The sequence below is a fragment of the Thamnophis elegans genome, chromosome 17 (genome assembly GCF_009769535.1).
Source record: "Thamnophis elegans isolate rThaEle1 chromosome 17, rThaEle1.pri, whole genome shotgun sequence".
NCBI lineage: Eukaryota > Metazoa > Chordata > Lepidosauria > Squamata > Colubridae > Thamnophis > Thamnophis elegans.
In genome coordinates, this window is record NC_045557.1 from 8,521,361 (window position 1) to 8,547,519 (window position 26,159).

At 47.9% G+C, this 26,159-nt stretch overlaps 1 protein-coding gene across 2 annotated transcripts; it reads right to left on the reverse strand.

Moving 5' to 3' along the window:
* Window positions 1–2,005: 2,005 nt before the first annotated feature.
* Window positions 2,006–24,108, reverse strand: CTSW (cathepsin W). 2 transcript variants are annotated; one of them, XM_032234463.1, is made up of 11 exons: window positions 23,752–24,084; window positions 21,939–22,005; window positions 17,680–17,793; window positions 13,827–13,966; window positions 12,559–12,658; window positions 9,443–9,526; window positions 7,455–7,574; window positions 6,120–6,184; window positions 5,141–5,231; window positions 3,788–3,864; window positions 2,006–2,522 (listed from the first exon to the last, which is right to left on the reverse strand). In XM_032234463.1, exons 1-11 carry the CDS (start codon window positions 23,866–23,868, stop codon window positions 2,412–2,414), a joined length of 1,086 nt encoding a protein of 361 aa, XP_032090354.1. In that variant the 5' UTR covers window positions 23,869–24,084; the 3' UTR covers window positions 2,006–2,411. The 2 variants fall into 2 exon arrangements, with proteins under 2 accessions (XP_032090354.1, XP_032090355.1); XM_032234464.1 differs by lacking the exon at window positions 7,455–7,574 and having other exon boundaries at window positions 23,752–24,108.
* Window positions 24,109–26,159: the final 2,051 nt, after the last annotated feature.

Sequence of the window (26,159 nt, forward strand, 5' to 3'; positions counted from 1 at the left end):
AAGATTTGAAACTCTAAAAAGCAAAAAGAAGCCTGTGAAAATCTTGGCTCCATCTTTACCACTGTAGGTAAAATCACAAGCTGAGCAGCTACAGGGTCACCTCTTTTAACTCTGCTCTTCTGTTCTGTTCTGTTCTGTTCAGCTTTGCTTCCTGCAGTTTCTAAGTGGAGCACAACCACAGACGGTGTTTGCAGGACCTAACCTCGGCCCTAAACCAATTAAAATTCACTGACTCTTAAATTAACACACCTGTTAGCTCCCTGCAAGATCTTAAGAGTTGTGGGAATACAGCCATTATTTTTTTTACACTGCTCTTTTTTTGCACTGGATAAGCGTAAGAAATTGAGACGCAGTGGCTCAGCGGCTGAGCTTGTCAATCGGAAAGGTTGGCTGTTCAAATCCCTAGCGCCACGTAATGGCCTGAGCTCCCACTCCTTGTCAATCTTAGCAGTTCTAAAGCAGGTAAAAATGCAAGTAAAAAAATAGGAACCACCTTTGGTGGGAAGGGAACTGCGTTCCATTGGCGTTGAGTCATGCTATCCACATGACCACGGAGACATCGTCAGACAGCGCTGGCTCTTTGGCTTCGAAATGGAGATGAGCATCACCCCCTAGAGTCGGGAACAACTAGCACATATGTTCAAGGGGAACCTTTACCTTTATCCAAGCCTAAGAATAGCTTTTCATTTCTGATTAATTTAGGTGAATAAAATGCTGTCTCTTGATCATATTGTACAGGCCTGGGCAGTCTCAGATGTGGGAACATTCGGTCTCTGTACAATATATATATATATATATTCTTGATTTTCCCCCCTCCCTCAACTGTGTATGTGTTCAGGTTTGAACATGTACAAGTTAAAGAAACACGGGGATGCCACATCAAATTAACCAACCACACACTTGAGTTCGGGCGCACAGCGGAAACGAAGTGAAACTCTGAAAAAAAACCAAAACCCCCAAAGAAATGAAGATACACAAACTCGAAAGATCGTGTGGCTTTGGAGGTGTGAAAAAAAACACATCCCCGCGCATCTAATCGTAATATAAAACGTGAGAGCCGAAAAGCCAAATATCTTCCTTTCTGAGCCAAAAAGGGGTGGGAAGAAAATGAAGAGGGGAACAAATGTGGGGAGGGCGATTTTTTTTTTTTTTTTTTTAATGGCTCATCTCGAATGAAAGACGGTTTTGATTCCAGAATTGTGGGGGAGGGGAGAAAATACATGGTGGTTTTGATGAGAATCCTTTTTTTTTTATTCATTCCGTATGAAGATTATTAGCAGTGTTCACTGTATTTTCAGCATCTCCTTTCTTTATTTTGATACTAGCTGATGTCCCGGCATTGCCTGGGTATTTATAGACGTCGAAGGGTTTGTCTGACAGAAACCCCCCCCCATGCCCATCATCCCTGCCCTCTCCCTTCCCCCTCCCATGCACTCCTCTTTCCCTCCCTGTCTACGATCCTGGCACTTTGCCCCGAAGCATTTGTCTGACAGGGAGCCATTGAGAGGGGGCATTCTTCCCCCTACTCCCATGCCCATCATCCCCGCCCTCTCCCTTCCCCCTCCCATGCACTCCGCTTTCCTGCCCTGGCATCTTGCTCCAAATCCATAGGCACTTCACAATTGGTCCACCAGAGGGTGAACATCACAGCTGGCTTTCCAGAGTAATCTGCGAAGGAACTGACATCACAAACAATTGCCGCTCTAGGATGCCACACACTCTCTCCTTAACGGCCCAGGTTCTGCCTCCCATGAGATCACAAACAATTGCTGCTCTGGGACGCTGTCCTTAACGGGCCAGGCGTTCCAGAGTTATATTGGAACACACAGACAAAGACACACACACACCTTAGGGGTGTCTTACCCCACCCCACGCCCCAGTATTTGTTTCAAGAGGGTAAGTCATCTGTGTACTAAGTTTGTTTGGAATTGCTCAAAGCGTTCCAGAGTTATGTCGGAATATACATACATATATAATAAATAAATAATAAATAAGAAGATAGAAGAAGAAGATAGATAACATATTCTGTCCATGCATTTTATTCCGTTCCCATTCAAATATTCCTTTCCTCCATATCCCCCCAACTTCACATCCGCATACACACGCAGAGAGAAAAATAGCGGGTTTTTCTACACAAAAGGATTTTGCACCAAAACTGGGGATTCGGTTCGTCATCCCCCCAGTTGTTGCACTTGGCAATTCTAAAAAGTTACACTACTCGTCGGTTGCTCTTAAAAATGAAGAAAAATTCGAGAAACACTGCGTTTGAAAGAAACCGAGTCACTCGGAGGACAATCGAATGGTGCAAGCCGCCAACCTTCGGAAGGCTCCAGATTGCAAAAGCTTGAAAATTAATAGGACTGAGTGCTCCAGAGCTGTTGTCTGAAAGACAGGCAAATGCACGCATAGCATCATCTCGGACAAATAACCGGCTTCTTTCCTGCCAAATCTTTGACGGTGGCTGTTGTGACATACTGGGCAATCCCACAGGTGTTGGAGCCTTTATCCATCCGAAAAGAGCCCTAACAGAAAATAGAAAGAGTTCAGTTCGATATCCCTAAGCAATACAGCTAATCAATCAATTATCAATCAGAATAGAGCTGGAAGGGACCTTGGAGGTGCTTCTAGTCCAGCCCCCTGCTCAAGCAGGAGACCCTGGACCATTTCAGGTACAGTGGCTGTCCAATCTCTTCTTAGAAGCCTCCAATATTGGAGCACCCACAACTTCTGGTGGCAAGTTGTTCCACTGGTTAATTGTCCTCATTGTTTAGTTTCTACTGCATGTACATCAATTTATGTCAATGATGATGCTTTCCCTGCCCCTGAATTGCATTTTGGTTGACCTAACCCACTTCCCCAATTTATCCAAGTTAATCCAGCCAACTTTCATGCCTAAGGCAGGACTAGAACTCCCTGTCTCCTGGTGACTAGGCCAAAGTCACCCAGCTGGCTTTCATGCGTAAGGCGGGACTAGAACTCACCATCTCCTGGTGATTGGCCCGAAGTCACCCAGTCGGCTTTCATTGCTAAGACAGGACTAGAACTCCCCGTCTCCTGGTGACTAGGCCAAAGACACCCAGCTGGCTTTCATGGGTAAGGTGGGACTAGAACTCACCATCTCCTGGTGATTGGCTTGAAGTCACCCAGTCGGCTTTCATTGCTAAGGCGGGACTAGAACTCCCTGTCTCCTGGTGACTAGGCCAAAGACACCCAGCTGGCTTTCATGCGTAAGGTGGGACTAAAACTCACCATCTCCTGGTGATTGGCCTGAAGTCACCCAGTCAATTTTCATTGCTAAGGCAGGACTAGAACTCCCCGTCTCCTGGTGATTGGGCCAAAGTCACCCAGCTGGCTTTCATGCGTAAGGCGGGACTAGAACTCACCATCTCCTGGTGATTGGCCTGAAGTCACCCAGTCAACTTACATTGCTAAGGCAGGACTAGAACTCCCCATCACCCCAGTGATTGGACCAAAGTCACCCAGCTGGCTTTCATGAGTTCCAACCCCATAAGGTGGGACTAGAACTCACCATCTCCTGGTAATTGGCCCGAAATCACCCAGTCAGCTTTCATTGCTAAGGCAGGACTAGAACTCCCTGTCTCCTGGTTTCTAGCCTGGTATACCTTACCTTAAGAGATTGGACTGCCATTTGTCAGAAACGGTGTAGTAGGGTCTCCCCTACTGGACTAGATGACCTACAAGGTCGCTTCCAACTCTGTTCATCTCCTCTTGGCCAAAGAGGCACTTCCATTCTCTTTTTCCCACCAATCAGTAGAACTCAACCCACCTCTTCTCCCCAGTGTGTTCCCCAGGAGTTCTGGATAATCCAGTATGATCCACTCCAGGTGCCGCGTCGGATTTTGCCTGCAACCAAAAAGGCACGCCATAAACCACAACAACTCGGTCATGGATGCTAGTTTCCTTCTTCCACCTATCAAGAAGCCCCCATGTTTTATGCTAAGACGCTGAGCTGGTCAATCAGAAAGGTCAGCAGTTTGGCAGTTTGAATCCCTAACGCCGCGTAACGGAGTGAGCTACGTGTCCCCCAGAATTCTCCCCTCCCCTCTGTTCTCAGCTGAATGGTTTTTGGGTTCATCAAGACAACCCAACCACTTTCAAATGGGTGTTGTGATGTCCCATCTCAAAACTGGTGGGATGCTGAATGGAGAATCAAACCAGTGTTCTGACTGAGGCTTCCCAAAAGCCTGAAGCCAACTCCTTGTCCCGACAAAAACCCCTTTTATTAACTGACTGTGAATTCTGCTCCTTCACCTCCAGCAAAGTCTTTCAAGGGAGGATTTACCTTCTCTCTCTCTCTCTCTCTCTCTCTCTCTCTCTCTCTCTTTCTCTCTCCCTCCCTCCCTCCCTCCCTCCCTCTCTCTCTCTCTCTCCCTCCCTCCCTCTCATATTTCTAGTATTAATCATCCATCCATCTATTCATTTCATTCCATCTCATCTCATCAATTTGTCTGTTTATCTCTCCCTCTCTATCATCCATCATATCTACCTGTCTGTCTTTCTTTATCTCTATCTCTGTCTGTCTGTCTACTCTCTTATCTATCCTTCCTTCCTTCATGAATCTATCTATCTATCTATCTATCTATCTATCATCTATCTATCATCTTTTATATATCCTTCCTTCCTTCCTCTATCTACCTTATCTGGCTTGCTGCCAGGCCGATCTCTGCAGAACTTGGCCAGGAGTCTCGGAGAATCACGAACCAATTAAGCGAAATGATGGTCTCCTGCAAACTCCACTCCCCTGTCGCTCCTCTTTTATTTCCTCTGGGAGGGGCCATTCAGCGTCTACCTGTGACCTTACTCCCAAGTCAACCCCTGTTCTTTAGCTGTTCCCTTCGTCTGGCCACTCTGCACATGCGCACACTGGGAACAGGCTCCAGCTGTTCTTCTGCTCCACTGAGGTCTGACTTTGAAGGCAGCTGATAACTGTCAGACGGCTCTGGCCCCCTCTCTGCCTCCCACACAGAGCCCTCCTCAGAGCCTTCCCCAGACTCCAGGACTGGCCCAGGTTCCTCCCCAACCCTCCTCACTGTCTGAATCTGCTGCCAGCTCCGCTAGCCATTGGCGGGCCACAACAGCAGGATCCCTTGGACCCAACAACCAAGAAAACACAGCTTACCTTCACCGAAGCCAACAATAAGGACTGCGTGGTCAAGCCGGTTGGGGTCGCAGCTCACCTTGGACCTCTGGATGATGCCTTTTTGGTAATGCTGCCCCATGGAGAGAATCGAAACAGACCATGATTAACCATAGATAGAATACCTTTAAATCCCAGTTACCTTTCTGGGTCTCTGCTTCTCCTTTCTGGAATTAGACCGTTCTCGCCACCGATGTTTAAGGGATTGTTAACTCAGTCACATGGTTGTTAAGCGAATCTGGCGTCCCCTTTGACTGCTCGTCAAAAGGTCTCCAAAAGGGAATCACATGATCCCGGCATGCTGTAACCGTCATAAATCTGAGTCAGTGGCCAAGCGTCTGAGTCTTAATCACCTAACCACAGGGATGCTGCGATGGTCGTAAGTGTGAAATGATCTCAAGTCACTTTTTTTCAGTGCCATTGTTATCGGTCACTAAATGAACAAAGTCGAGGACTAGCTGTACCGGAGCTGTAAAGGTAAAGCTTCCCCTCGTACAGCTGTGCTAGCCGTTCCTGACTCTAGGGGGCGCTGCTCATCTCTGTTTCAAAGCTGAAGATCCAGCACTGTCCGAAGATGTCTCCGTGGTCATGACTCAACGCCGAAGGCGCACGGAATGCTGTTCCCTTCCCACCAAAGGTGGCTCCTATTTTTCTACTTGCATTTTTTACGCGCTTTTGAACTGCTAAGTTGTCAGAAGCCGGGACAAGTCACGGGAGCTCACTCCGTTAGGGATTCGAACCGCTGAACTGCCGACCTTTCTGATCGACAAGCTCAGCATCTTAGCCCCTGAGCCACCACCTCCCAGCATGTACAGGAGCTAAGCCGAGCTCAAATTAAGCCAGGTTAGAGAGCTGGGGAAATTCAGCCACAAAAGTACCCAGCCAATGAATTGGGAAGGAAGACAGCTAACAAAACTGTTCCTTTCGCCTCTTTTCCACCATAGTTTTACCTGATTCTCACCTGGATGACTTTTTTGTTCATCAGAGCTGTCACAGGACCCTGGGTGGCCACAATACTGGCGATGTCTGGGAGAAAAGCATCACAAATTAACATGGAAGTGCAAAAATCAGGATTTGGGAACGAAATTCATTTCCCCTCCCGAATACGGGTTGTCACAGCTTGTTTAGTGACCGTTCAAAGTTACAACAGCGCTGAAAATAGTGACTTGGGACCGTTTTTCACACTTGCGACCGTCGCAGTGTCCACCCAGTCATGTGATTAGAGTCCCGGAAGGGTCATGTGATGCATTTTTGCAACCTGACAAAGCAAAGTCGACAGGGAAGCCAGGTTTGCTTAACAACTGCAAAGATTCACTTAACAACAGTGGATAAGGAAGGTCGTAAAATGTGGGCAAAATCTACTTGAGACCTTTTCTCACTTTGCAACGTAAATTTTGGTCCAGGTAGACCACGACTTACGACCACTGCCGTTGTCATTGCCGAGCAAGGAGGAAGTGAAGTGAGTCACTCCAAATTTTACCCCTTTGTCGAGGTGGTGTAGCAAATCAACAGGGTTGTTAAGTGAATCACGCAGTTGTTAAGCGAGTCGGGCTTCTCCCCCCCCCCCCATTAACTTTGCAGGTCAGAGGCCCGCTGGGAAGATCCCAAATGGTGATCACATGATCCCAGGACACTGCCACGGTTATAAATAAATGCCCAAACTTTGATCACATGACCGTAGGAATCCTACGACAGTTGTAAATGTGAGGATTGTTTGCAAGCCTCTGTTTTCAGTACCATTGTAACTCAACAGTCACTAAAGGAATGGTTGTAAGACAATCACCATATTCGCTTAGCGACCCCATAATCCCTGGCAAGGTGGAGTCCCTGGCAACTGAATTAGAGCTAGCAAAGGGTTTGAATGGCCCGATGCCCTCCCTGTTGCCGATGCAGAGTTTTCTTCTGCAGATATATTCTTGTGTGTGGCCAGAGAGAGAAATATCTGCCTCTACCTTGGATCGAACTCACAACCTCCTTGATTGTGATGCGAGAGCGCCACCTCTAGGCCAGAGTACCGCAATGGTTGTAAGACAATGACTACCTGTCATTAAAGCCCTAATGGTTTTTTTGGGGGGGGGGACACATATAAACGCACCCCCTCACATTTAAATAGGTTGAACATGCAAAAGAGACTGTCTGCTTGCATATAAATGTTTTTATTTTCACTCCCGTTTTTCCATCTGCAAAAAAAAAAAAAACACTCTACACTTTTTTAAAATCTTGAGTAAACCTAATTTTTTTCAGGGGCCTCCAGAGCCTTAGAATTCAGACGTCTCAATCCTGGCCAAAGACTTACACTTCTCGTCTCTTGGAAGTACACTATAACCATCAATCTTGGTTAGTTTCCTCCCCTTGTGTTTCTGGCAGGGCTGGTTTTTTTCGATGTAGGGGTAAAGGGTGTCCGATGACAATCCACCTGTGTGTGTGTGGGGGGGAAACCAAGGATGCTTTACAAAAGAGGTAGATTAAAAAAAAGGTTTCTTTCCGTTATTATTTTGGAATTTCCCTAACGTTGGCAGTTCAATAACTGCCTTGAAACTTTTTAATTTTTTTTTAATTTTAAACACTTAAACACATTTACAAAAACATACACAAAACTTACAAACAACACCAGAGTTACACGTTGGTTCTTACAGGAGATTTCTATCGGTGCATCTTTACAAATATTACTTCCCTCTGAATACATTCTAATTTTACACTTCTGATCCTTTTATTTATTACTCTTTTGCTGAACAGTTATGTTTGTTACAGTCATTGTTATTCTTCTATTATCTTTTTCCACTTTTGTAAATCCTACTTTTCCTACTTTCTTATCACGGTTTCCTAATTCTTCTATAATACAAATCACCTTTCCCAAATTCTTATTTCCTATTTCTAACATCTAACCACTTATGCCATTTTTCCCAAAACTAAACAGTCCTCCGTTTCCTCCTCTCCTCGAATTTCCTTGGTCAATTTATTACTGCCTTGAAACATTTAACGTCCAGGCAGATAACTCGCTAACCAAACTGAGATTTCAGCTTTCAGCATACGAAGCCGAGATGCTCATCAAGTAACCAATATGAAAACCGCTGCAGGAATTGGATGGGTCTATTTTAATGAGAAGAAGGACAAGGGGTGACTGGAAAGCGGGTTCTATATTTGAGAGGATGCCACAAAGAAGGGAACCGGTGGCTCCGGGGCTAAGACACTGAGCTTGTCAATCAGAAAGGTCAGTGGTTCGAACCCCTAGCGTCAGGTAATGGCGTGAGCTCCCATGACTTGTTCCAGCTTCTGCCAACCTAGCAGTTCGAAACCAGGTAAAAAATGCAAGTAGACAAATAGGAACCACCTTTGGTGGGAAGGGAACAGCGTTCCGTGCGCCTTCAGCGTTAAGTCATGCCGGCCACATGACCCCGGAGACGTCTTCGGACAGCGCTGGCTCTTCGCCTTTGAAACGGAGATGAGCACCGCCCCCTAGAGTCGGGAACGACTAGCACAGATGTGCAAGTGAAACCTTTACCTTCTTATTTTAATGAAAAGAAGGACCAGGGGTGACTTGAGAGCAGAAATTCAATATTTGAAGGGATGCCCCCAAGAAGAGGGAGTCAACCTATTTTCCAAAGAACTGAAGGCCAGATAAGGAATAATGGATGGAAACTAATCAAGGAGAGAAGCAACTTGGAACTAGGGAGACATTTCCTGACGGGGAGAACAATTGACCCGTGGAACAATTTGCCTCCCAAAGCTGCGGGTGCCCCATCACTGTAGGTTGTGAAGAAGAGATTGGACAGTCATTTGTCTGGAATGGTATAGGATTTATTGCTTGAGTAGTGGGCTGGACTAGAGGACCTCCGTGGTCCCTTCCAATTCCCTTGTTTTGTAATTCCAAAGCATCTGAAGGCAGGACAAGAAGCAACGGATGGAAACTAACCAAGAAGAGAAGCAACCTATAAATAAGGAGGAATTCCCTGACAGGGAGAACAATTAACCGGCGGAACAGCTTGCCACTAGAAGTTGTGGGTGCTCCATCACTGGACGTTCCCTGCTCGAGCTGGGGGTTGGACTAGAAGACCTCAGAGGTCCCTTCCAACCCTGCCTTCCTGTTATCTCTGCCCCCCCTGTTCAACTCACTCACCTGTTTGCACAGAGCCCACCTTGTGGGGTTGTTGCGAGGCCATCACAGCCCGGACTCCAATGGGGGGTGGGGGGAAACAGTTGTGTGAACTCACATAAATGCTACAACGAAAGTTGTGCAATGCTGCACAACAGAAATGCTGCAACTGAACAGGGATGTCCACATACTTTTGTTGACGACGTACTGGAGGGCGTCCCAGACATAGCCCCCGAGACAGCCTCCTCTGGATGGGTACGTGCAGTCGATGAGTTCTAGGGCGAAAGAGACAGAGAGGAAAAAGATTATTTTTGAAGAAGACTGTCGGACAGTGATGGAAGACGCTTGCCTTCCCCCCAGTTCCCGAATTAGTCAGCTCTCGCTGTCACCCGTCCCGTCCCCACTTCCCAATCCGAGTTCTTCACCTTTGAGGGAACTACCCAGTCTTTCTCAACCCCAGCAATTTTAAGATGGATGGGCTTCATCTCCCACAATCCCCCAGCCAGCGTGCTTTAAAAGGGATGAACTTCAACTCCCAGAATCCCCAGCCAGTATGATTTAAGATGGGTGGACCTCAACTCCCAGAATCCCCCAGCCAGCATGCTTTAAAAGGGATGAACTTCAACTCCCAGAATCCCCAGCCAGCATGCTTTAAGATGGGTGGACTTCAACTCCCAGAATCCCCAGCCAGCACGCTTTAAAAGGAATGGACTTCAACTCCCAGAGTCCCCAGCCAGTATGCTTTAAAAGGAATGGACTTCAACTCCCAGAATCCCCAGCCAGCACGCTTTAAAAGGAATGGACTTCAACTCCCAGAATCCCCCAGTCAGCATGGTTTAAGACGAATGGATTTCAACTCCCAGAATCCCCCAGATAGTATGCTTTTAAAGAGATGGACTTCAACTCCCAGAATCCCCCTGCCAGCAGACTTTAAGAGGAATGGACCTCAACTCCCAGAATCCCCCAGTCAGCATGGTTTAAGACGAATGGATTTCAACTCCCAGAATCCCCCAGCCAGCATGCTTTTAAAGGGATGGACTTCAACTCCCAGAATCCCCAGCCAGTATGCTTTAAGATGGGTGGACCTCAACTCCCAGAATCCCCCAGCCAGCATGCTTTTAAAGGGATGGACTTCAACTCCCAGAATCCCCAGCCAGTATGCTTTAAGATGGGTGGACCTCAACTCCCAGAATCCCCAGCCAGTATGATTTAAGATGGGTGGACCTCAACTCCCAGAATCCCCCAGCCAGCATGCTTTTAAAGGGATGGACTTCAACTCCCAGAATCCCCAGCCAGTATGCTTTAAGATGGGTGGACCTCAACTCCCAGAATCCCCCAGCCAGCATGCTTTTAAAGGGATGGACTTCAACTCCCAGAATCCCCAGCCAGTATGCTTTAAGATGGGTGGACCTCAACTCCCAGAATCCCCAGCCAGTATGATTTAAGATGGGTGGACTTCAACTCCCAGAATCCCTCAGCCACCATGCTTAGAGGGATGGATCTCAACTCCCAGAATTCCGCAATCAGTATGCTTTCAGATGGGTGGACTTCAACTCCCAGAATCCCTCAGCCACCATGCTTAGAGGGACGGACCTCAACTCCCAGAATTCTGCAATCAGTATGCTTTCAGATGGGTGGACCTCAACTCCCAGAATCCCCAGCCAGTATGATTTAAGATGGGTGGACCTCAACTCCCAGAATCCCCCAGCCAGCATGCTTTTAAAGGGATGGACTTCAACTCCCAGAATCCCCAGCCAGTATGCTTTAAGATGGGTGGACCTCAACTCCCAGAATCCCCCAGCCAGCATGCTTTAAAAGGAATGGACTTCAACTCCCAGAATCCCCAGCCAGTATGATTTAAGATGGGTGGACCTCAACTCCCAGAATCCCCAGCCAGCACGCTTTAAAAGGAATGGACTTCAACTCCCAGAATCCCCCAGCCAGCATGCTTTTAAAGGGATGGACTTCAACTCCCAGAATCCCCAGCCAGTATGATTTAAGATGGGTGGACTTCAACTCCCAGAATCCCCCAGCCAGCATGCTTTTAAAGGGATGGACTTCAACTCCCAGAATCCCCAGCCAGTATGATTTAAGATGGGTGGACCTCAACTCCCAGAATCCCCCAGCCAGCATGCTTTTAAAGGGATGGACTTCAACTCCCAGAATCCCCAGCCAGTATGCTTTAAGATGGGTGGACCTCAACTCCCAGAATCCCCCAGCCAGCATGCTTTAAAAGGAATGGACTTCAACTCCCAGAATCCCCAGCCAGTATGATTTAAGATGGGTGGACCTCAACTCCCAGAATCCCCAGCCAGCACGCTTTAAAAGGAATGGACTTCAACTCCCAGAATCCCCCAGCCAGCATGCTTTTAAAGGGATGGACTTCAACTCCCAGAATCCCCAGCCAGTATGCTTTAAGATGGGTGGACTTCAACTCCCAGAATCCCCCAGCCAGCATGCTTTTAAAGGGATGGACTTCAACTCCCAGAATCCCCAGCCAGTATGATTTAAGATGGGTGGACCTCAACTCCCAGAATCCCCAGCCAGCATGCTTTAAAAGGAATGGGCTTCAACTCCCAGAATCCCCCAGCCAGCATGCTTTTAAAGGGATGGACTTCAACTCCCAGAATCCCCAGCCAGTCTGATTTAAGATGGGTGGACCTCAACTCCCAGAATCCCCAGCCAGCACGCTTTAAAAGGAATGGACTTCAACTCCCAGAGTCCCCCAGCCAGTATGCTTTAAAAGGAATGGACTTCAACTCCCAGAATCCCCAGCCAGCAGGCTTTAAAAGGAATGGACTTCAACTCCCAGAATCCCCCAGTCAGCATGGTTTAAGACGAATGGATTTCAACTCCCAGAATCCCCCAGATAGTATGCTTTTAAAGGGATGGACTTCAACTCCCAGAATCCCCCAGTCAGCATGGTTTAAGACGAATGGATTTCAACTCCCAGAATCCCCCAGCCAGCATGCTTTTAAAGGGATGGACTTCAACTCCCAGAATCCCCCAGCCAGCATGCTTTTAAAGGGATGGACTTCAACTCCCAGAATCCCCCTGCCAGCAGACTTTAAGAGGAATGGACCTCAACTCCCAGAATCCCCCAGTCAGCATGGTTTAAGACGAATGGATTTCAACTCCCAGAATCCCCCAGATAGTATGCTTTAAAAGGGGTGGACTTCAACTCCCAGAATTCCCTAGCCAGCAAGGAATTCTGGGAGTTGAAGTCCACCCATCTTAAAATGGCTGGCATTGAGAAACTCTTTAAAAAACCCTCCTTCCTCACTTACCTTCCCGTCATCTGACATACCTTGCACCGAGAGGCTGCAGTTAACATTTCGGTGAATCTTCCACAATGCCTCTATGTTGGAGACGGCTGCGAAAGCCCAGCAGGATCTGCAAGTCTCTCCCTAGGAGAGAGTTAGGAAACATTAAACTAGGATCTGGCCCGCCATGTCCTCTTGTTTCTAACCACGGCTCTCGTATCCCAGGGCTGTTGACAGTGCAGGAAAATTCCCACTGCCATTTCAGTCACCTATAACTGGTTAAAATTTAGAGGGGAAACTACCCTGCGCATTTCACAGAAGGAAGGAAAGCCATTCCTTAGAGTTGCCAAGAGAATTGCATGAACTAGTCCGAGGCATCACTAGCCCTCATCCTGGCCCTACCCTACAGGGTTGTTGTAAGGAGGAGGCAGTCTACGATCGAGGAGGTCCTAACTGACAATCTGTGCACCCCGCACTACTGAATCAAAACACGGAGGTTCCTACATGCAATTGAGCCCCATCCTTAATTCAGTTCCTCATTTTATCTATTATCTAGGTTTTGCTGACAAATCTGTACTTGGGAGGGACCTTGGAGGTCTTCTAGTCCAGTATTCTTTTAAGATGGGTGGAATTGAAAACCCCAAATTCCCCAGAAAAGCATAATTTAACACGGATGGATTTCAACTCCCAGAATCCCCCAGCCAGCATGCTTTAAGATGGGTGGACTTCAACTTCCAGAATTCCCTTAGCCAGCATTCTTTGAAGAGGTCAGCTTGCTGGAGAATTCTGGGAGTCGAAGTCCACCCCTCTTAAACTTTCCAAAGTTGCAAAACAACAACAACCCCTACTCCAGGGACTTTATTCAGTGGTTCAAGACAATCTCACTCAACCGGGCTGGAGGAATCCATCTTCCCCCTTCAACATCATCCAGGCTTTCCCTAAAATCTACGCTCTGCGTAAGCTGAGGTGGCGCAGTGGCTAAATGCAGCACTGCAGGCTACTTCAGCTGACTGCAGTTCTGCAGTTAGGCTGTTCAAATCTCACTGGCTCAAGGTTGACTCAGCCTTCCATCCTTCCGAGGTGGGTAAAATGAGGACCCGGATTGTTGTTGGGGGCGATATGCTGACTCTGTAAACCGCTTAGAGAGGGCTGAAAGCCCTATGAAGCGGTAGATAAGTCTAACTGCTATTGCTATAAGTCACGTCCATCACCATCAAAAAGTCCCCGCCGGGTGAGAAGACCGGAAATCGGCAGCCAATACAACGTCACTTTGCAGAAGATTACGTTGGCAGCTCTCTCTGTCCACGCTCACCTGGTACTTCACAGGGGACAAGCCCTTTTTTCTCCAGTCGCAGAATCGGGTTGCCGTCGAGTAGCCGCGGCGCAGTTCCCTCGGCCCAACCGGCACAGACCGCAAAACCGGATTGCCGAACCTCTTCGCAAACTCGCTTTCTGCAGTAAGGAAGAAAACACATTTTGTATTATTCGCCGGCGGCTTAGGCTTTATAATCCCAATCTTCTCTTAACGGGCCTGAGATGTGGGGGCGGGGGATGAGGGGTATTGTAGTGCAGAGCCAAGTGGAGGAAGCATCCGTCGGAGGTTGCAGTATTGGGCGACTCGGTTAATCTAACTTTCTCTTTGCCCAAAAGCCCCAAAGTCTGAACAACTTTAGATCCTAAATCACTTTTCCCCTCCAATTCTGACGTAACTTTGAACGGCCACTATAAATGCACCGTTGTAAGGCGAGGACTACCTGTGGATCTTGAAGGCTTTCCCAGTTGGCCCTCTACCGGCTTTTTGGCAATTCAAACCGCACCGGTCAAAACAGACCAGGGAAAGTTGACCCACTGCAGGCGTGGGGTGGCATAGCTTTCCTTCCTTGTTTTTATTAATTTTCTATTTTTACTCTCTTCCAAAGAGGGAGACGTCCATGTGGAATTCTCAGCCTCGGCTGCCAAAATAATTTGGCCGGCCTTGGGTGGTGTTGTGTACCTTCACACACACACACACACACACACACACACACACACACACACACACAAAGGAGTATGGAAAGAGATGGGGAGAAGGGGAGGAAAAAGCCAATTCTTTTGATCCTGCAGCATAGCCTTGTGAGACTCGGGACAAAATTACCCAGGAATTCAACTTCCTTGGATCCTTTGCTTGGTATTCCACCGAGGTTTGTGCCAGCCCAGTTGTGTTCCCCACCCCCAGCTCATCCCTTCAACTAGGGTGAATAAAACACACTGCTTAAACACACAACGCTTTTGCGGTGCCCAAACAAAAGAGCTATTGTGTGATAGCCAGCCATTGAGATAAGGGCAGCTTCCTACAATTCAGTTTAACAGAATTACAGACTTGGAAGGGATTTCTAGTTCCCCCCTGCTCAGGCAGGAAACCCTATGCTGTTTCAGGCAGGTGACTGTCTAATCTTTTCTTAGAAACCTCCAGTGATGAAGCATTCACAACTTCTGGAGGCAAGTTGTTCCACTGGTTAATTGTTCTCAATTGTTAGGAAGTTTCTCCTTGGTTCTAAGTTGCTTCTCTTCATTAGTTTCCACCTATTGCTCCTTGTCCGGCCTTCAGGAGTTTTGGTGAATAGGCTGACCTTCCTCTCTTTCCTGGGGCAGCCCCTCAAATATTCAAACCCCTGGTCCTTCTTTTCATTAGTCTAGGCATCCTAAATCCAGGTTGCAGCAAAAGAGCAAAATAAATAGAAATACATTCATGGAATGAAGGTTGGGCTGTCAAGAGGAGCAATTGGCTGTGCAGAAAATAACAGAACGGAAGAATTGGAAGGGACCTTGAAGGTCTTCTAGCCTAACCCCCTGCGGTGAAGGAGACCCGTATATCATTTCAGGCAAATGGTTGTCCACACTCTGCTTGACAGCCTCCAGTAACGGAGCATCGACAACTTCTGCAAGGAAGCAATTCCAGCGACCAATAGTTTTCACTTTCTCCTACGTTCTAGGTTGTTTCTCTCTTGGTTAGTTTTTTGTCTTGCCTAATGGTGCTTTAAGGCTCAGGGGCTAAGACGCTGAGGTTGTCGATCAGAAAGGTCAGCAGTTCGAATCCCTAACGCCGCATAACGGAGTGAGCTCCCGTGACTTGTCCCGGCTTCTGCCAACCTAGCAGTTCGAAAGCACGTCAAAAATGCAAGTAGAAAAATAGGAGCCACCTTTGGTGGGAAGGGAACAGCGTTCCGTGAGCCTTCGACATTGAGTCATGCCGGAGACGTCTTTGGACAGCGCTGGCTCTTTGGTTTTGAAACGGAGATTAGCACCGCCACCTAGAGTCAGGAACGACCAGCACATACTAGGAGGGAACCTTTCCCTTTAATGGTGCTTTGGAAAATAGAAAACTGGACAAGAACTCCAGCTGCGTTTTGGGGGGGGGGGAAAGCACCTTGGGGACTCTTGATCAGCTTGGAAACCAGCTGAGCAAGCTACAGAGCGATTTAGCCGTCGTGTGGATGCCACAAGGCTGAAACTCAACTGGTTAGACCTCGAGCAGAGGTTAGGTGCTGCGGTGGGCTCATCTCTAAACATCCTGCCTGTCGCAGCAGCACAGTGGCCCGTCTTCCTCTGCAGGACGGGATCACTCAGCTCACCACCAGCCCGCCGCGAACCCAACCCGGGGTCTCTGCTCCCACACTCTGTCAACAGAAACACTTTCCAATTTGCAAACCGGGGCTGTGCAGTTTACCCAACGAATTTCACTTTATTGAACTGAACAGGACTGCTGGCTGCTTTGAGAAATCCCCTCCTTTCATTCTTCTTGGCCACTGCCTCCCCATTGCCGTTTCATAGAATCCTAGGCCTAAAAAGGAACCTTGGTTGGACTAGAAGGCCTCCAAGCAGGGGTGAAATCCAGCAGGTTCTGAGAGGTCCTGGAGAACCGGTGGCGGAGATTTTGAGTAGTTCAGAGAACCGGTAGGAGAAATTTTGAGTAGTCCAGAGAACCGGTAGCGGAGATTTTCAGTAGTTCTGGGAACCAGTAGCGGAGATTTTGAGTAGTCCAGAGAACCGGTAGGGGAAATTTTGAGTAGTTTGGAGAACCGGTAGCAGAGATTTTGGGTAATTGAGAGAACCAATAGCGGAGATTTTGAGTAGTTCAGAGAACCGGTAGGGGAAATTTTGAGTAGTTCAGAGAACCGGTAGTGGAAATTTTGAGTAGTTCTGAGAACCGGTAGTGGAAATTTTGAGTAGTCCAGAGAACCAGTAGTGAAAATTTTGAGTAGTTCAGAGAACCAGTAGGGGAAATTTTGAGTAGTTCAGAGAACCGGTAGGGGAAATTTTGAGTAGTTCTGAGAACCGGTAGGGGAAATTTTGAGTAGTTCAGAGAACCAGTAGGGGAAATTTTGAGTAGTTCTGAGAACCGGTAGTGAAAATTTTGAGTAGTTCAGAGAACCAGTAGGGGAAATTTTGAGTAGTTCAGAGAACCAGTAGGGGAAATTTTGAGTAGTTCTGAGAACCGGTAGGGGAAATTTTGAGTAGTTCTGAGAACCGGTAGGGGAAATTTTGAGTAGTTCAGAGAACCGGTAGCGGAGATTTTGAGTAGTTCAGAGAACCGGTAAGAGAATTTTTGAGTAGTTCAGACAACCGGTAGCGGAGATTTTGAGTAGTTCTGAGAACCGGTAGGAGAAATTTTGAGTAGTTCACAGAACCAGTAGCGGAGATTTTGAGTAGTTCAGAGAACTGATAGCGGAGATTTTGAGTAGTTCAGAGAAACGGTAGGGGAAATTTTGAGTAGTTCACAGAACCAGTAGCGGAGATTTTGAGTAGTTCTGAGAACCGGTAGGAGAAATTTTGAGTAGTTCACAGAACCAGTAGCGGAGATTTTGAGTAGTTCAGAGAACTGATAGCGGAGATTTTGAGTAGTTCGGAGAACCGGTAGGGGAAATTTAGAGTAGTTCACAGAACCAGTAGCGGCGATTTTGAGTAGTTCAGAGAACCGGTAGTGGAGATTTTGAGTAGTTCTGAGAACCGGTAGGGGAAATTTTGAGCAGTTCAGAGAACTGGCAAATGCCATCTGCAAAATGGAGATTTTGCAGTATCCTTCCCCTGCCACGCCCCCAAGCCATACCACACCCACCAAGCCACGCCTACAGAACCCATAGTAATCACCCCCATTAATCAAACATTTCATTTTCCTTCCATTTTACCTGTCAAGTCGCTGAAAGGGGTGACACCGTATTGTGCGGTTCCCAGCTCAGTGTCCTGCAAGACTTGGCTTGTTTCCATGTTCTGTGCAAAAACCTTGAAGCGGTAAGTTGCCTCTAGGGTGAAGAAAAAGCAGATGCATCACCCTGCCAACACAAGTGTCAAGGCTACAGTTTTCCCAGTTGCAATGGAGGGCTGTGAAGGTTGGACCATAAGGAAGGCTGAGCACCAAAGAATGGAGGCCTTTGAACTCTGGTGCTAGAGAAGACTCCTGCATTGAGTCCCTTGGACTGCAAGGCCATCCAACCGGTCAGTCCTAGAGGAGATCAACCCTGGCTGCTCTTTAGAAGGCCAGATCCTGAAGAGGAAACTCAAAGACTTTGGCCACCTAATGAGAAGAAAGAAGGACTCCCTGGAGAAGAGCCTCATTCTGGGAATGATGGAGGGCAAAAGAAGAAGAAGGGGACGGCAGAGAAGGAGGTGGCTGGATGGAGTCACCGAAGCAGTTGGCCTGAGCTTCAATGGACTCCAGAGGATGGGAGAGGACAGGAAGGCCTGGAGGAACATTGTCCATGGGATTGTGATGGGTCAGACATGACGTAGCAACTAACAACAACTACTCTATCATCTATCTATCTATCTATCTACCTACCTACCTACCTACCTACCTACCTACCTACCTACCTACCTATCTATCTATCTATCTATCTATCTATCTATCATCTATCCATCCTGCAAGTCCCTTGGACTGCAAGGCCATCCAACTGGTCAGTCCTAGAGGAGATCAACCCTGACTGCTCTTTAGAAGGCCAGATCCTGAAGAGGAAACTCAAAGACTTTGGCCACCTAATGAGAAGGAAGAAGGACTCCCTGGAGAAGAGCCTCATGCTGGGAAGGATGGAGGGCAGAAGAAGAAGAAGGGGACAACAGAGAAGGAGGTGGCTGGATGGAGTCACCGAAGCAGTCGGCCTGAGCTTCAATGGACTCCAGAGGATGGGAAAGGACAGGAAGGCCTGGAGGAACATTGTCCATGGGATTGTGATGGGTCAGACATGACGTAGCAACTAACAACAACTACTCTATCATCTATCTATCTATCTATCTATCTATCTATCTATCTATCTATCTATCTATCTATCTATCTACCTACCTACCTACCTACCTACCTACCTACCTACCTACCTACCTACCTACCTACCTACCTATCTATCTATCTATCTATCTATCTATCTATCTATCATCTATCCATCCTGCAAGTCCCTTGGACTGCAAGGCCATCCAACTGGTCAGTCCTAGAGGAGATCAACCCTGACTGCTCTTTAGAAGGCCAGATCCTGAAGAGGAAACTCAAAGACTTTGGCCACCTAATGAGAAGGAAGAAGGACTCCCTGGAGAAGAGCCTCATTCTGGGAATGATGGAGGGCAAAAGAAGAAGAAGGGGACAGCAGAGAAGGAGGTGGCTGGATGGAGTCACCGAAGCAGTCGGCCTGAGCTTCAATGGACTCCAGAGGATGGGAAAGGACAGGAAGGCCTGGAGGAACATTGTCCATGGGATTGTGATGGGTCAGACATGACGTAGCAACTAACAACAACTACTCTATCATCTATCTATCTATCTATCTATCTATCTATCTACCTACCTACCTACCTACCTACCTACCTACCTACCTACCTACCTACCTATCTATCTATCTACCTATCTATCATCTATCCATCCTGCAATTCCCTTGGACTGCAAGGCCATCCAACTGGTCAGTCCTAGAGGAGATCAACCCTGACTGCTCTTTAGAAGGCCAGATCCTGAAGAGGAAACTCAAAGACTTTGGCCACCTAATGAGAAGGAAGAAGGACTCCCTGGAGAAGAGCCTCATGCTGGGAAGGATGGAGGGCAGAAGAAGAAGAAGGGGACAGCAGAGAAGGAGGTGGCTGGATGGAGTCACCGAAGCAGCCGGCCTGAACTTCAATGGACTCCAGAGGATGAGAGAGGACAGGAAGGCCTGGAGGAATGTGGTCCATTGGATCACGATGGGTCGCACACAACATTGCAACTAACAACAGCAGCAACAAGGGTGAAAAAATCAAAGGGGCAGGAAGCAGAAAACTGCACTTGGTTACAAACATGGATGCTTAGTTGATGTTAGACCCTGGTTTGTCTGCTTCTCTCCTTCCTGGGTAACTCTGGTTTTAATATTTTTATACTGGGAAATCAAGTAACCGTTCCAGAAAGCAGGATTTGCAAAGTCTTGTAGCCAAATGCTTTAGCCTGCTTCCAGTCAGGCTTCAGACCCGGTTACAGCACAGAAACCGCTTTGGTCGCATTGACCGATGATCTCTGGAGAGCCAGAGATGGAGGACATTCCTCCATCCTGGTCCTCCTTGACCTCTCAGCGGCTTTCGATACCATCGACCATGGTATCCTTCTGCGACGACTGCGGGAGGTGGGAGTGGGAGGCACCGTGTTGCGGTGGTTCTCTTCCTACCTCTCGGACAGGTCGCAGTCGGTGTTAGTGGGGGGGCAGAGATCGTCCCCTAGGCCCCTAACATATGGGGTGCCTCAGGGCTCGGTCTTATCCCCCCTACTATTCAACATCTACATGAAACCGCTGGGAGAGATCATCCGCAGGCACGGGATCAGATACCATCAATATGCGGACGATACCCAGCTGTATCTGTCCGCCCCGTGCCAACTCAATGAAGCGGCAGACGTGATGAACCGAGGCCTTGAGGCCGTTAGGGACTGGATGAGGGTTAACAAGCTTGTGCTCAACCCAGAAAAGACCGAGTGGCTGTTGTGTTTCCCTCCCAAAGATTCGACCAATATTCCATCACTCAGGCTGGGGGGTCAAATTTTATACCCCTCAGAGAGGGTTCGCAACTTGGGAGTCCTCCTGGATCCACAGCTATCGTTTGACCACCACCTGACGGCTGTGACCAGGGGGGCATTCGCCCAGGTTCGCCTGGTGCGCCAGTTGCGGCCCTACCTGAATCGGGAGGCTCTCACAACAGTCACCCGGGCCCTTGTGACCTCTAGGCTGGAATACTGCAATGTGCTCTACATGGGGCTGCCCTTGAAGAGCATCCGGCGACTTCAGTTGGTACAGAACGCGGCCGCGCGAGTGATTGTGGGTGCACCGCGGTTCACCCACATAACACCTATCCTCCGCGAACTGCGCTGGCTACCTGTCGATCTCCGGATGCGCTTCAAGGTGCTATTAGTCACTCATAAAGCCCTGCATGGTAGTGGATCTGGATACTTGAGAGACCGCCTCCTGCCAATCACCTCCCTGCGACCAATTAGATCACACAGATTGGGCCTCCTCCGTATTCCATCAGCCAGCCAGTGCCGGCTGGCAACTACAAGGAGGAGGGCCTTCTCAGTAGTTGCCCCGACCCTTTGGAACGAACTCCCCGTGGAGATTCGTACCCTCACCACCGTCCAGGCCTTCCGCACAGCCCTCAAGAACTGGCTAGCCCGTCAGGCCTGGGGACAAGGATAGTTGCCCCTCCCGAATGATGAATGTATGTTGCTTATTACTTTTATTATATGTGTCTATGTTACTGTTTGTACTTCCCCTCCCTGATTTTATGTGAGCCGCCCTGAGTCCCCTCAGGGAAAAGGGCGGCCTACAAATGTTAATAAAATCTAAAATCTAAATCTACGTGTCCCTGTTGTTTAACACCTCCGGAGTCAAAATAATTTCATGTTAAGCTCCTGAAGTGCACTGAAATGCTTCAAAATTGGCAGCTGGGCAGATGGAAATTACCGCAGCTGGAGTGTAATATTTTTAGAACAGGGTTTTTCAACCTTGGCAGCTTGAAGATTTACCGCCCACAGAATTCCCCAACTAGCATGCTTTAAGATGGGTGGACTTCAGCTCCCAGAATTCCCCAGCCAGCAGACTTTAAGATGGGTGGGCTTCCACTCCCAGAATCCCCCAGCCAGAATGCTTTAAGATGGGTGGACCTCAACTTCCAGAATTCTCCAGCCAGCAGTTCATCTAGGGAATTCTGGGAGTTGAAGTCCATGCATCTTCCAGCTGCCAAGATTGAGAAATACGCTGCTCTCGGGGGGCATCCGGCTGACCTCCTCACCTTGGTGGTCTCAGATCCGCTTCTCCTTACTCAAGTCTGCATTCACACATACTAAAAACATGGCTAGATTCAACCTCTTCCACGTTTCATCAGAATCCCATTTCTTGGGCTACTTTTACGATTCAGGGTGTAGTAGAGGGAGAAGCAGACATTCATAGAGATTGCTTACCTTCTTGGCTGTGGTAGGTTTTGCCAAACTTCACCATAAAATCCCAGAACCTCTCAGTCATCTCCATCTGGATTAAACAACAGTGCCTTAAAAAGTTAACCCACTTCAGAATAAAAACATTGCAAAGATAAATTTCCCCTTTGCATTTGATTCCCTCCCCACCACCCCACCACAAACGCAATGCTGGTTTTCCCCGGAGGCAAATTTGCCATAGCTCCCCCCCTCCCAACAATCGTTCTACCAAATGCAGCCCTGCCTTTTCCCAATCTGGGGGGGGGGGGGAAATCATATCTCCCCCCCTCCGCCCCCAATAATATGGAGAATCACCAGAAAGCTGGAGAGAAAATTAAAAGATTTTGATCGATAACTTATCAAAGCACATTGATGGGATTTAAGAGAGATTTAGACCTAGACACCAAGGAAAAATTTCCTGGGAGAACAATGAATGGAATGGAATGGAATAGAATAGAATAGAATAGAATATAGGATTCAGAATAGGATTCAGAATAGAATAGGAAAGATAGAATAGAATAAAATAGAAAGAATATAATAGAATAGGATTCATAATAGAATAGAATAGGATTCATAATAGAATAGAATAGGAAAGATAGAATAGAATAGAGAATAGAATAGAATTCAGAATAGAATAGAATAGGAAATATAGAATAGAATAGAAAATAAAATTCAAAATAGAATAGAATAGAATTCAGAATAGAATAGAATAGAATTCTTTATTAGCCAAATGTGATTGGACACACATCAGTGGAACAGCTTGCCACCAGAAGTTGTGGGTGCCCCATCAATGGAGGTTTCTAAAAAGAGATTGGACGGCCATTTGTCTGAAATGGAATAGGGTCTGGTGCTTGAGCAGGGGGTTGGTCTAGAAGACCTCCAAGGTCCCTTCCAATTCTTCCGTTATTCCGTTAGAGGGCTGGAGGCTAAACCATACGTTGAATGATTAAAAGAACCAAATACTACGTTTAGCCTAAGAAAGAGAAGGCTTGCTGGGAAGGTAATAGCTGCTTTCTAATATTTGAGGGGCTGCCCCAAAGAAGCGGGGGGGGGGGGGTTTCAACCTATTCTCCAAAGCACCCGAAGTCAGAACAAGAAGCAATGGATGGAAACTAACCAAGGAGAGAAGCAACCTGGAATTAAGGAGAAATTTCCAGCCATACTTTGCAATACGGCATCCAATTTTGGTCACCACGTTACAAAAAAAACTCTTGAGGGGTTTTTTTTTGGGGTGGGGGGAAAGTGCAGAGAAGAGCAATTAAGATGAGCATAGGCCTGGAGACTAAAACATAGGAAGAACGGCTGCAGGAATTTGGGTTTGGCTAGACTAGAGAAAAGAAGGACCAGGGGAGACAGGATAGCAGTCTTCCAGTATTTGAGGGGCTGCCCCAAAGAAGAGGGGAGGGTCAAACTATTCTCCAAAGCCCCCTGAAGGCAGGACAAGAAGCAATGGATGAAAACTAATCGAGGAGAGAACCACTCTACAAACAAGGAGAAATTTCCTGACAGTGAGGACAATTAACCAGATGTTTTGGGTGGTCCATCACTGGAGCTGGAGAAGAGATTGGACAGCCATTTGTCTGGAATGGAATAGGGTCTCCTGCAGGGGGTTGGACTAGAAGACCTCCAAGGTCCCTTCCAACTCTGTTATTCTGTTATTTTCTGCACAGCCAATTATGAAGCTGTTGTCAAAAGGCACAGGATGGGAGATGGGGAAAAAATTGGAATGTATAGCCATTTTACTCCCTTCTTTCGACACCCCCCTCCCCAATCCCCTTCCCCTACGAGGGGGTCTCCTCACCATGCCCGGGTCTGAAGGAAGGGTAAAGTTGGCATGAAGAGCAGAGATCCATGCCGCCCATAACATCAAGCAAGCGGGAAGCTTGGCCAGCCACATTGCGGGTGCGTCTTGTTGCATCTGAGGCCCTTGTGAAAGTATCGACCAAGGATGGAAAGAAAGATGAAGATTGGGGGAGGCGTGGAGGGGAAACCCACAACGGCAGGAAGGCGAGGTGTGAATTTTAGCCCTCGATCACAAAAGCAGGCGGCCTACTTTTCTTTTTTTTTAAAAAAAAAAGTTCTTGGAACATTTGCAGCTGTGGCTAAAGAAGTCGATCCCAGCAGCATCAACAACAACAACAATTAAAAGTCTCTAACCAACGTCGATGGTTGGTTAGAGTTGCCGGAAGGCAGACTCATTGCAACTGGACTCATTTTTATTATCTGGTTTGAGACATTTGGCTGCTCACCCATAGAACGTTGAGTCATAGTTTTGGAAGGGACCTCAGAGGTCTTCTAGTCCAACCCCCGCTCGAGTAGGAATGGAATTGAATAGAACTGGAGAAGAGCCTCCTGCTGGGAACGATGGAGGGCAAAAGAAGAAGGGGATGGCAGAGAAGGAGGTGGCTGGATGGAGTCACCGAAGCAGTCGGCCTGAGCTTCAGTGGACTCCAGAGGATGGGAGAGGACAGGAAGGCCTGGAGGAACGTGGTCCATGGGGTCGCGATGGGTCGGACACGACTTTGTGACAAACAACAACAACAACATCTCTCTCTCTCTCTCTCCCTCTCTCTCTCTCTCTCTCTCTCCCCTCTCCCTCCCTCTCATCTACCTACCTACCTACCCATCTATCTATCTATCCTACCTACTTTTTATCTATCCATCCATCCATCCATCCATCCATCTATCTATCTATCTATCTATATCTATCTATCTCTCTCCTGTGAGTTCCTTGGACTGCAAGGCCATCCAACTGGTCAGTCCTAGAGGAGATCCACCCTGGCTGCTCTTTAGAAGGCCAGATCCTAAAGAGGAAACTCAAAGACTTTGGCCACCTAATGAGAAGGAAGAAGGACTCCCTGGAGAAGAGCCTCATGCTGGGAACGATGGAGGGCAAAAGAAGAAGAAGGGGACGGCAGAGAAGGAGGGGGCTGGAAGGAGTCACCGAAGCAGTCGGCCTGAGCTTCAATGGACTCCAGAGGATGGGAGAGGACAATAGCAGTTAGCAGTTAGACTTATATACCGCTTCATAGGGCTTTCAGCCCTCTCTAAGCGGTTTACAGAGTCAGCATATCGCCCCCAACAACAATCCGGGTCCTCATTTTACCCACCTCGGAAGGATGGAAGGCTGAGTCAACCCTGAGCCGGTGAGATTTGAACAGCCGAACTGCTGAACTGCAGTCAGCCTGCAGTGCTACATTTAACCACTGCGCCACCTCGGCAGGAGGACAGGAAGGCCTGGAGGAACATTGTCCATGGGGTCGTGATGGGTCAGACATGACTTCGTGACAAACAACAACACCTCCCTCTCTCTCTCTCTCTCTCTCTCTCTCTCTCTCTCTCTCTCTCTCCTTCCCTCGCTCCCTCCCTCTTATCTATCTATCTATCTATCTATCTATCTATCTATCTATCTATCTATCTATCTATCTATATCTATCTCCTGTGAGTCCCTTGGACTGCAAGGCCATCCAACTGGTCAGTCCTAGAGGAGATCCACCCTGGCTGCTCTTTAGAAGGCCAGATCCTGAAGAGGAAACTCAAAGGCTTTGGCCACCTGATGAGAAGGAAGAAGGACTCCCTGGAGAAGAGCCTCATGCTGGGAACGATGGAGGGCAAAAGAAGAAGAAGGGGACGGCAGAGAAGGAGGTGGCTGGATGGAGTCACCGAAGCAGTCGGCCTGAGCTTCAGTGGACTCCAGAGGATGGGAGAGGACAGGAAGGCCTGGAGGAACGTGGTCCATGGGGTCGCGATGGGTCGGACACGACTTTGTGACAAACAACAACAACAACATCTCTCTCTCCCCTCTCCCTCCCTCTCATCTACCTACCTACCTACCCATCTATCTATCTATCCTACCTACTTTTTATCTATCCATCCATCCATCCATCCATCCATCTATCTATCTATCTATCTATCTATCTATATCTATCTATCTCTCTCCTGTGAGTTCCTTGGACTGCAAGGCCATCCAACTGGTCAGTCCTAGAGGAGATCCACCCTGGCTGCTCTTTAGAAGGCCAGATCCTAAAGAGGAAACTCAAAGACTTTGGCCACCTAATGAGAAGGAAGAAGGACTCCCTGGAGAAGAGCCTCATGCTGGGAACGATGGAGGGCAAAAGAAGAAGAAGGGGACGGCAGAGAAGGAGGTGGCTGGATGGAGTCACCGAAGCAGTTGGCCTGAGCTTCAATGGACTCCAGGGGATGGTAGAG

Bases quoted from the DNA above. Each gene is read 5' to 3' on its own strand.
- CTSW (XM_032234463.1), bottom strand. From the start codon at position 23,868: ATGCAACAAGACGCACCCGCAATGTGGCTGGCCAAGCTTCCCGCTTGC. The intron at 7,575-9,442 runs GTATGTGGACAT...ACACACACACAG, and splicing joins CCAGTACGTCGTCAACAAAA to GTGGATTGTCATCGGACACC. The intron at 5,232-6,119 runs GTGAGAATCAGG...TCCATGGGGCAG, and splicing joins TGAACAAAAAAGTCATCCAG to CATTACCAAAAAGGCATCAT.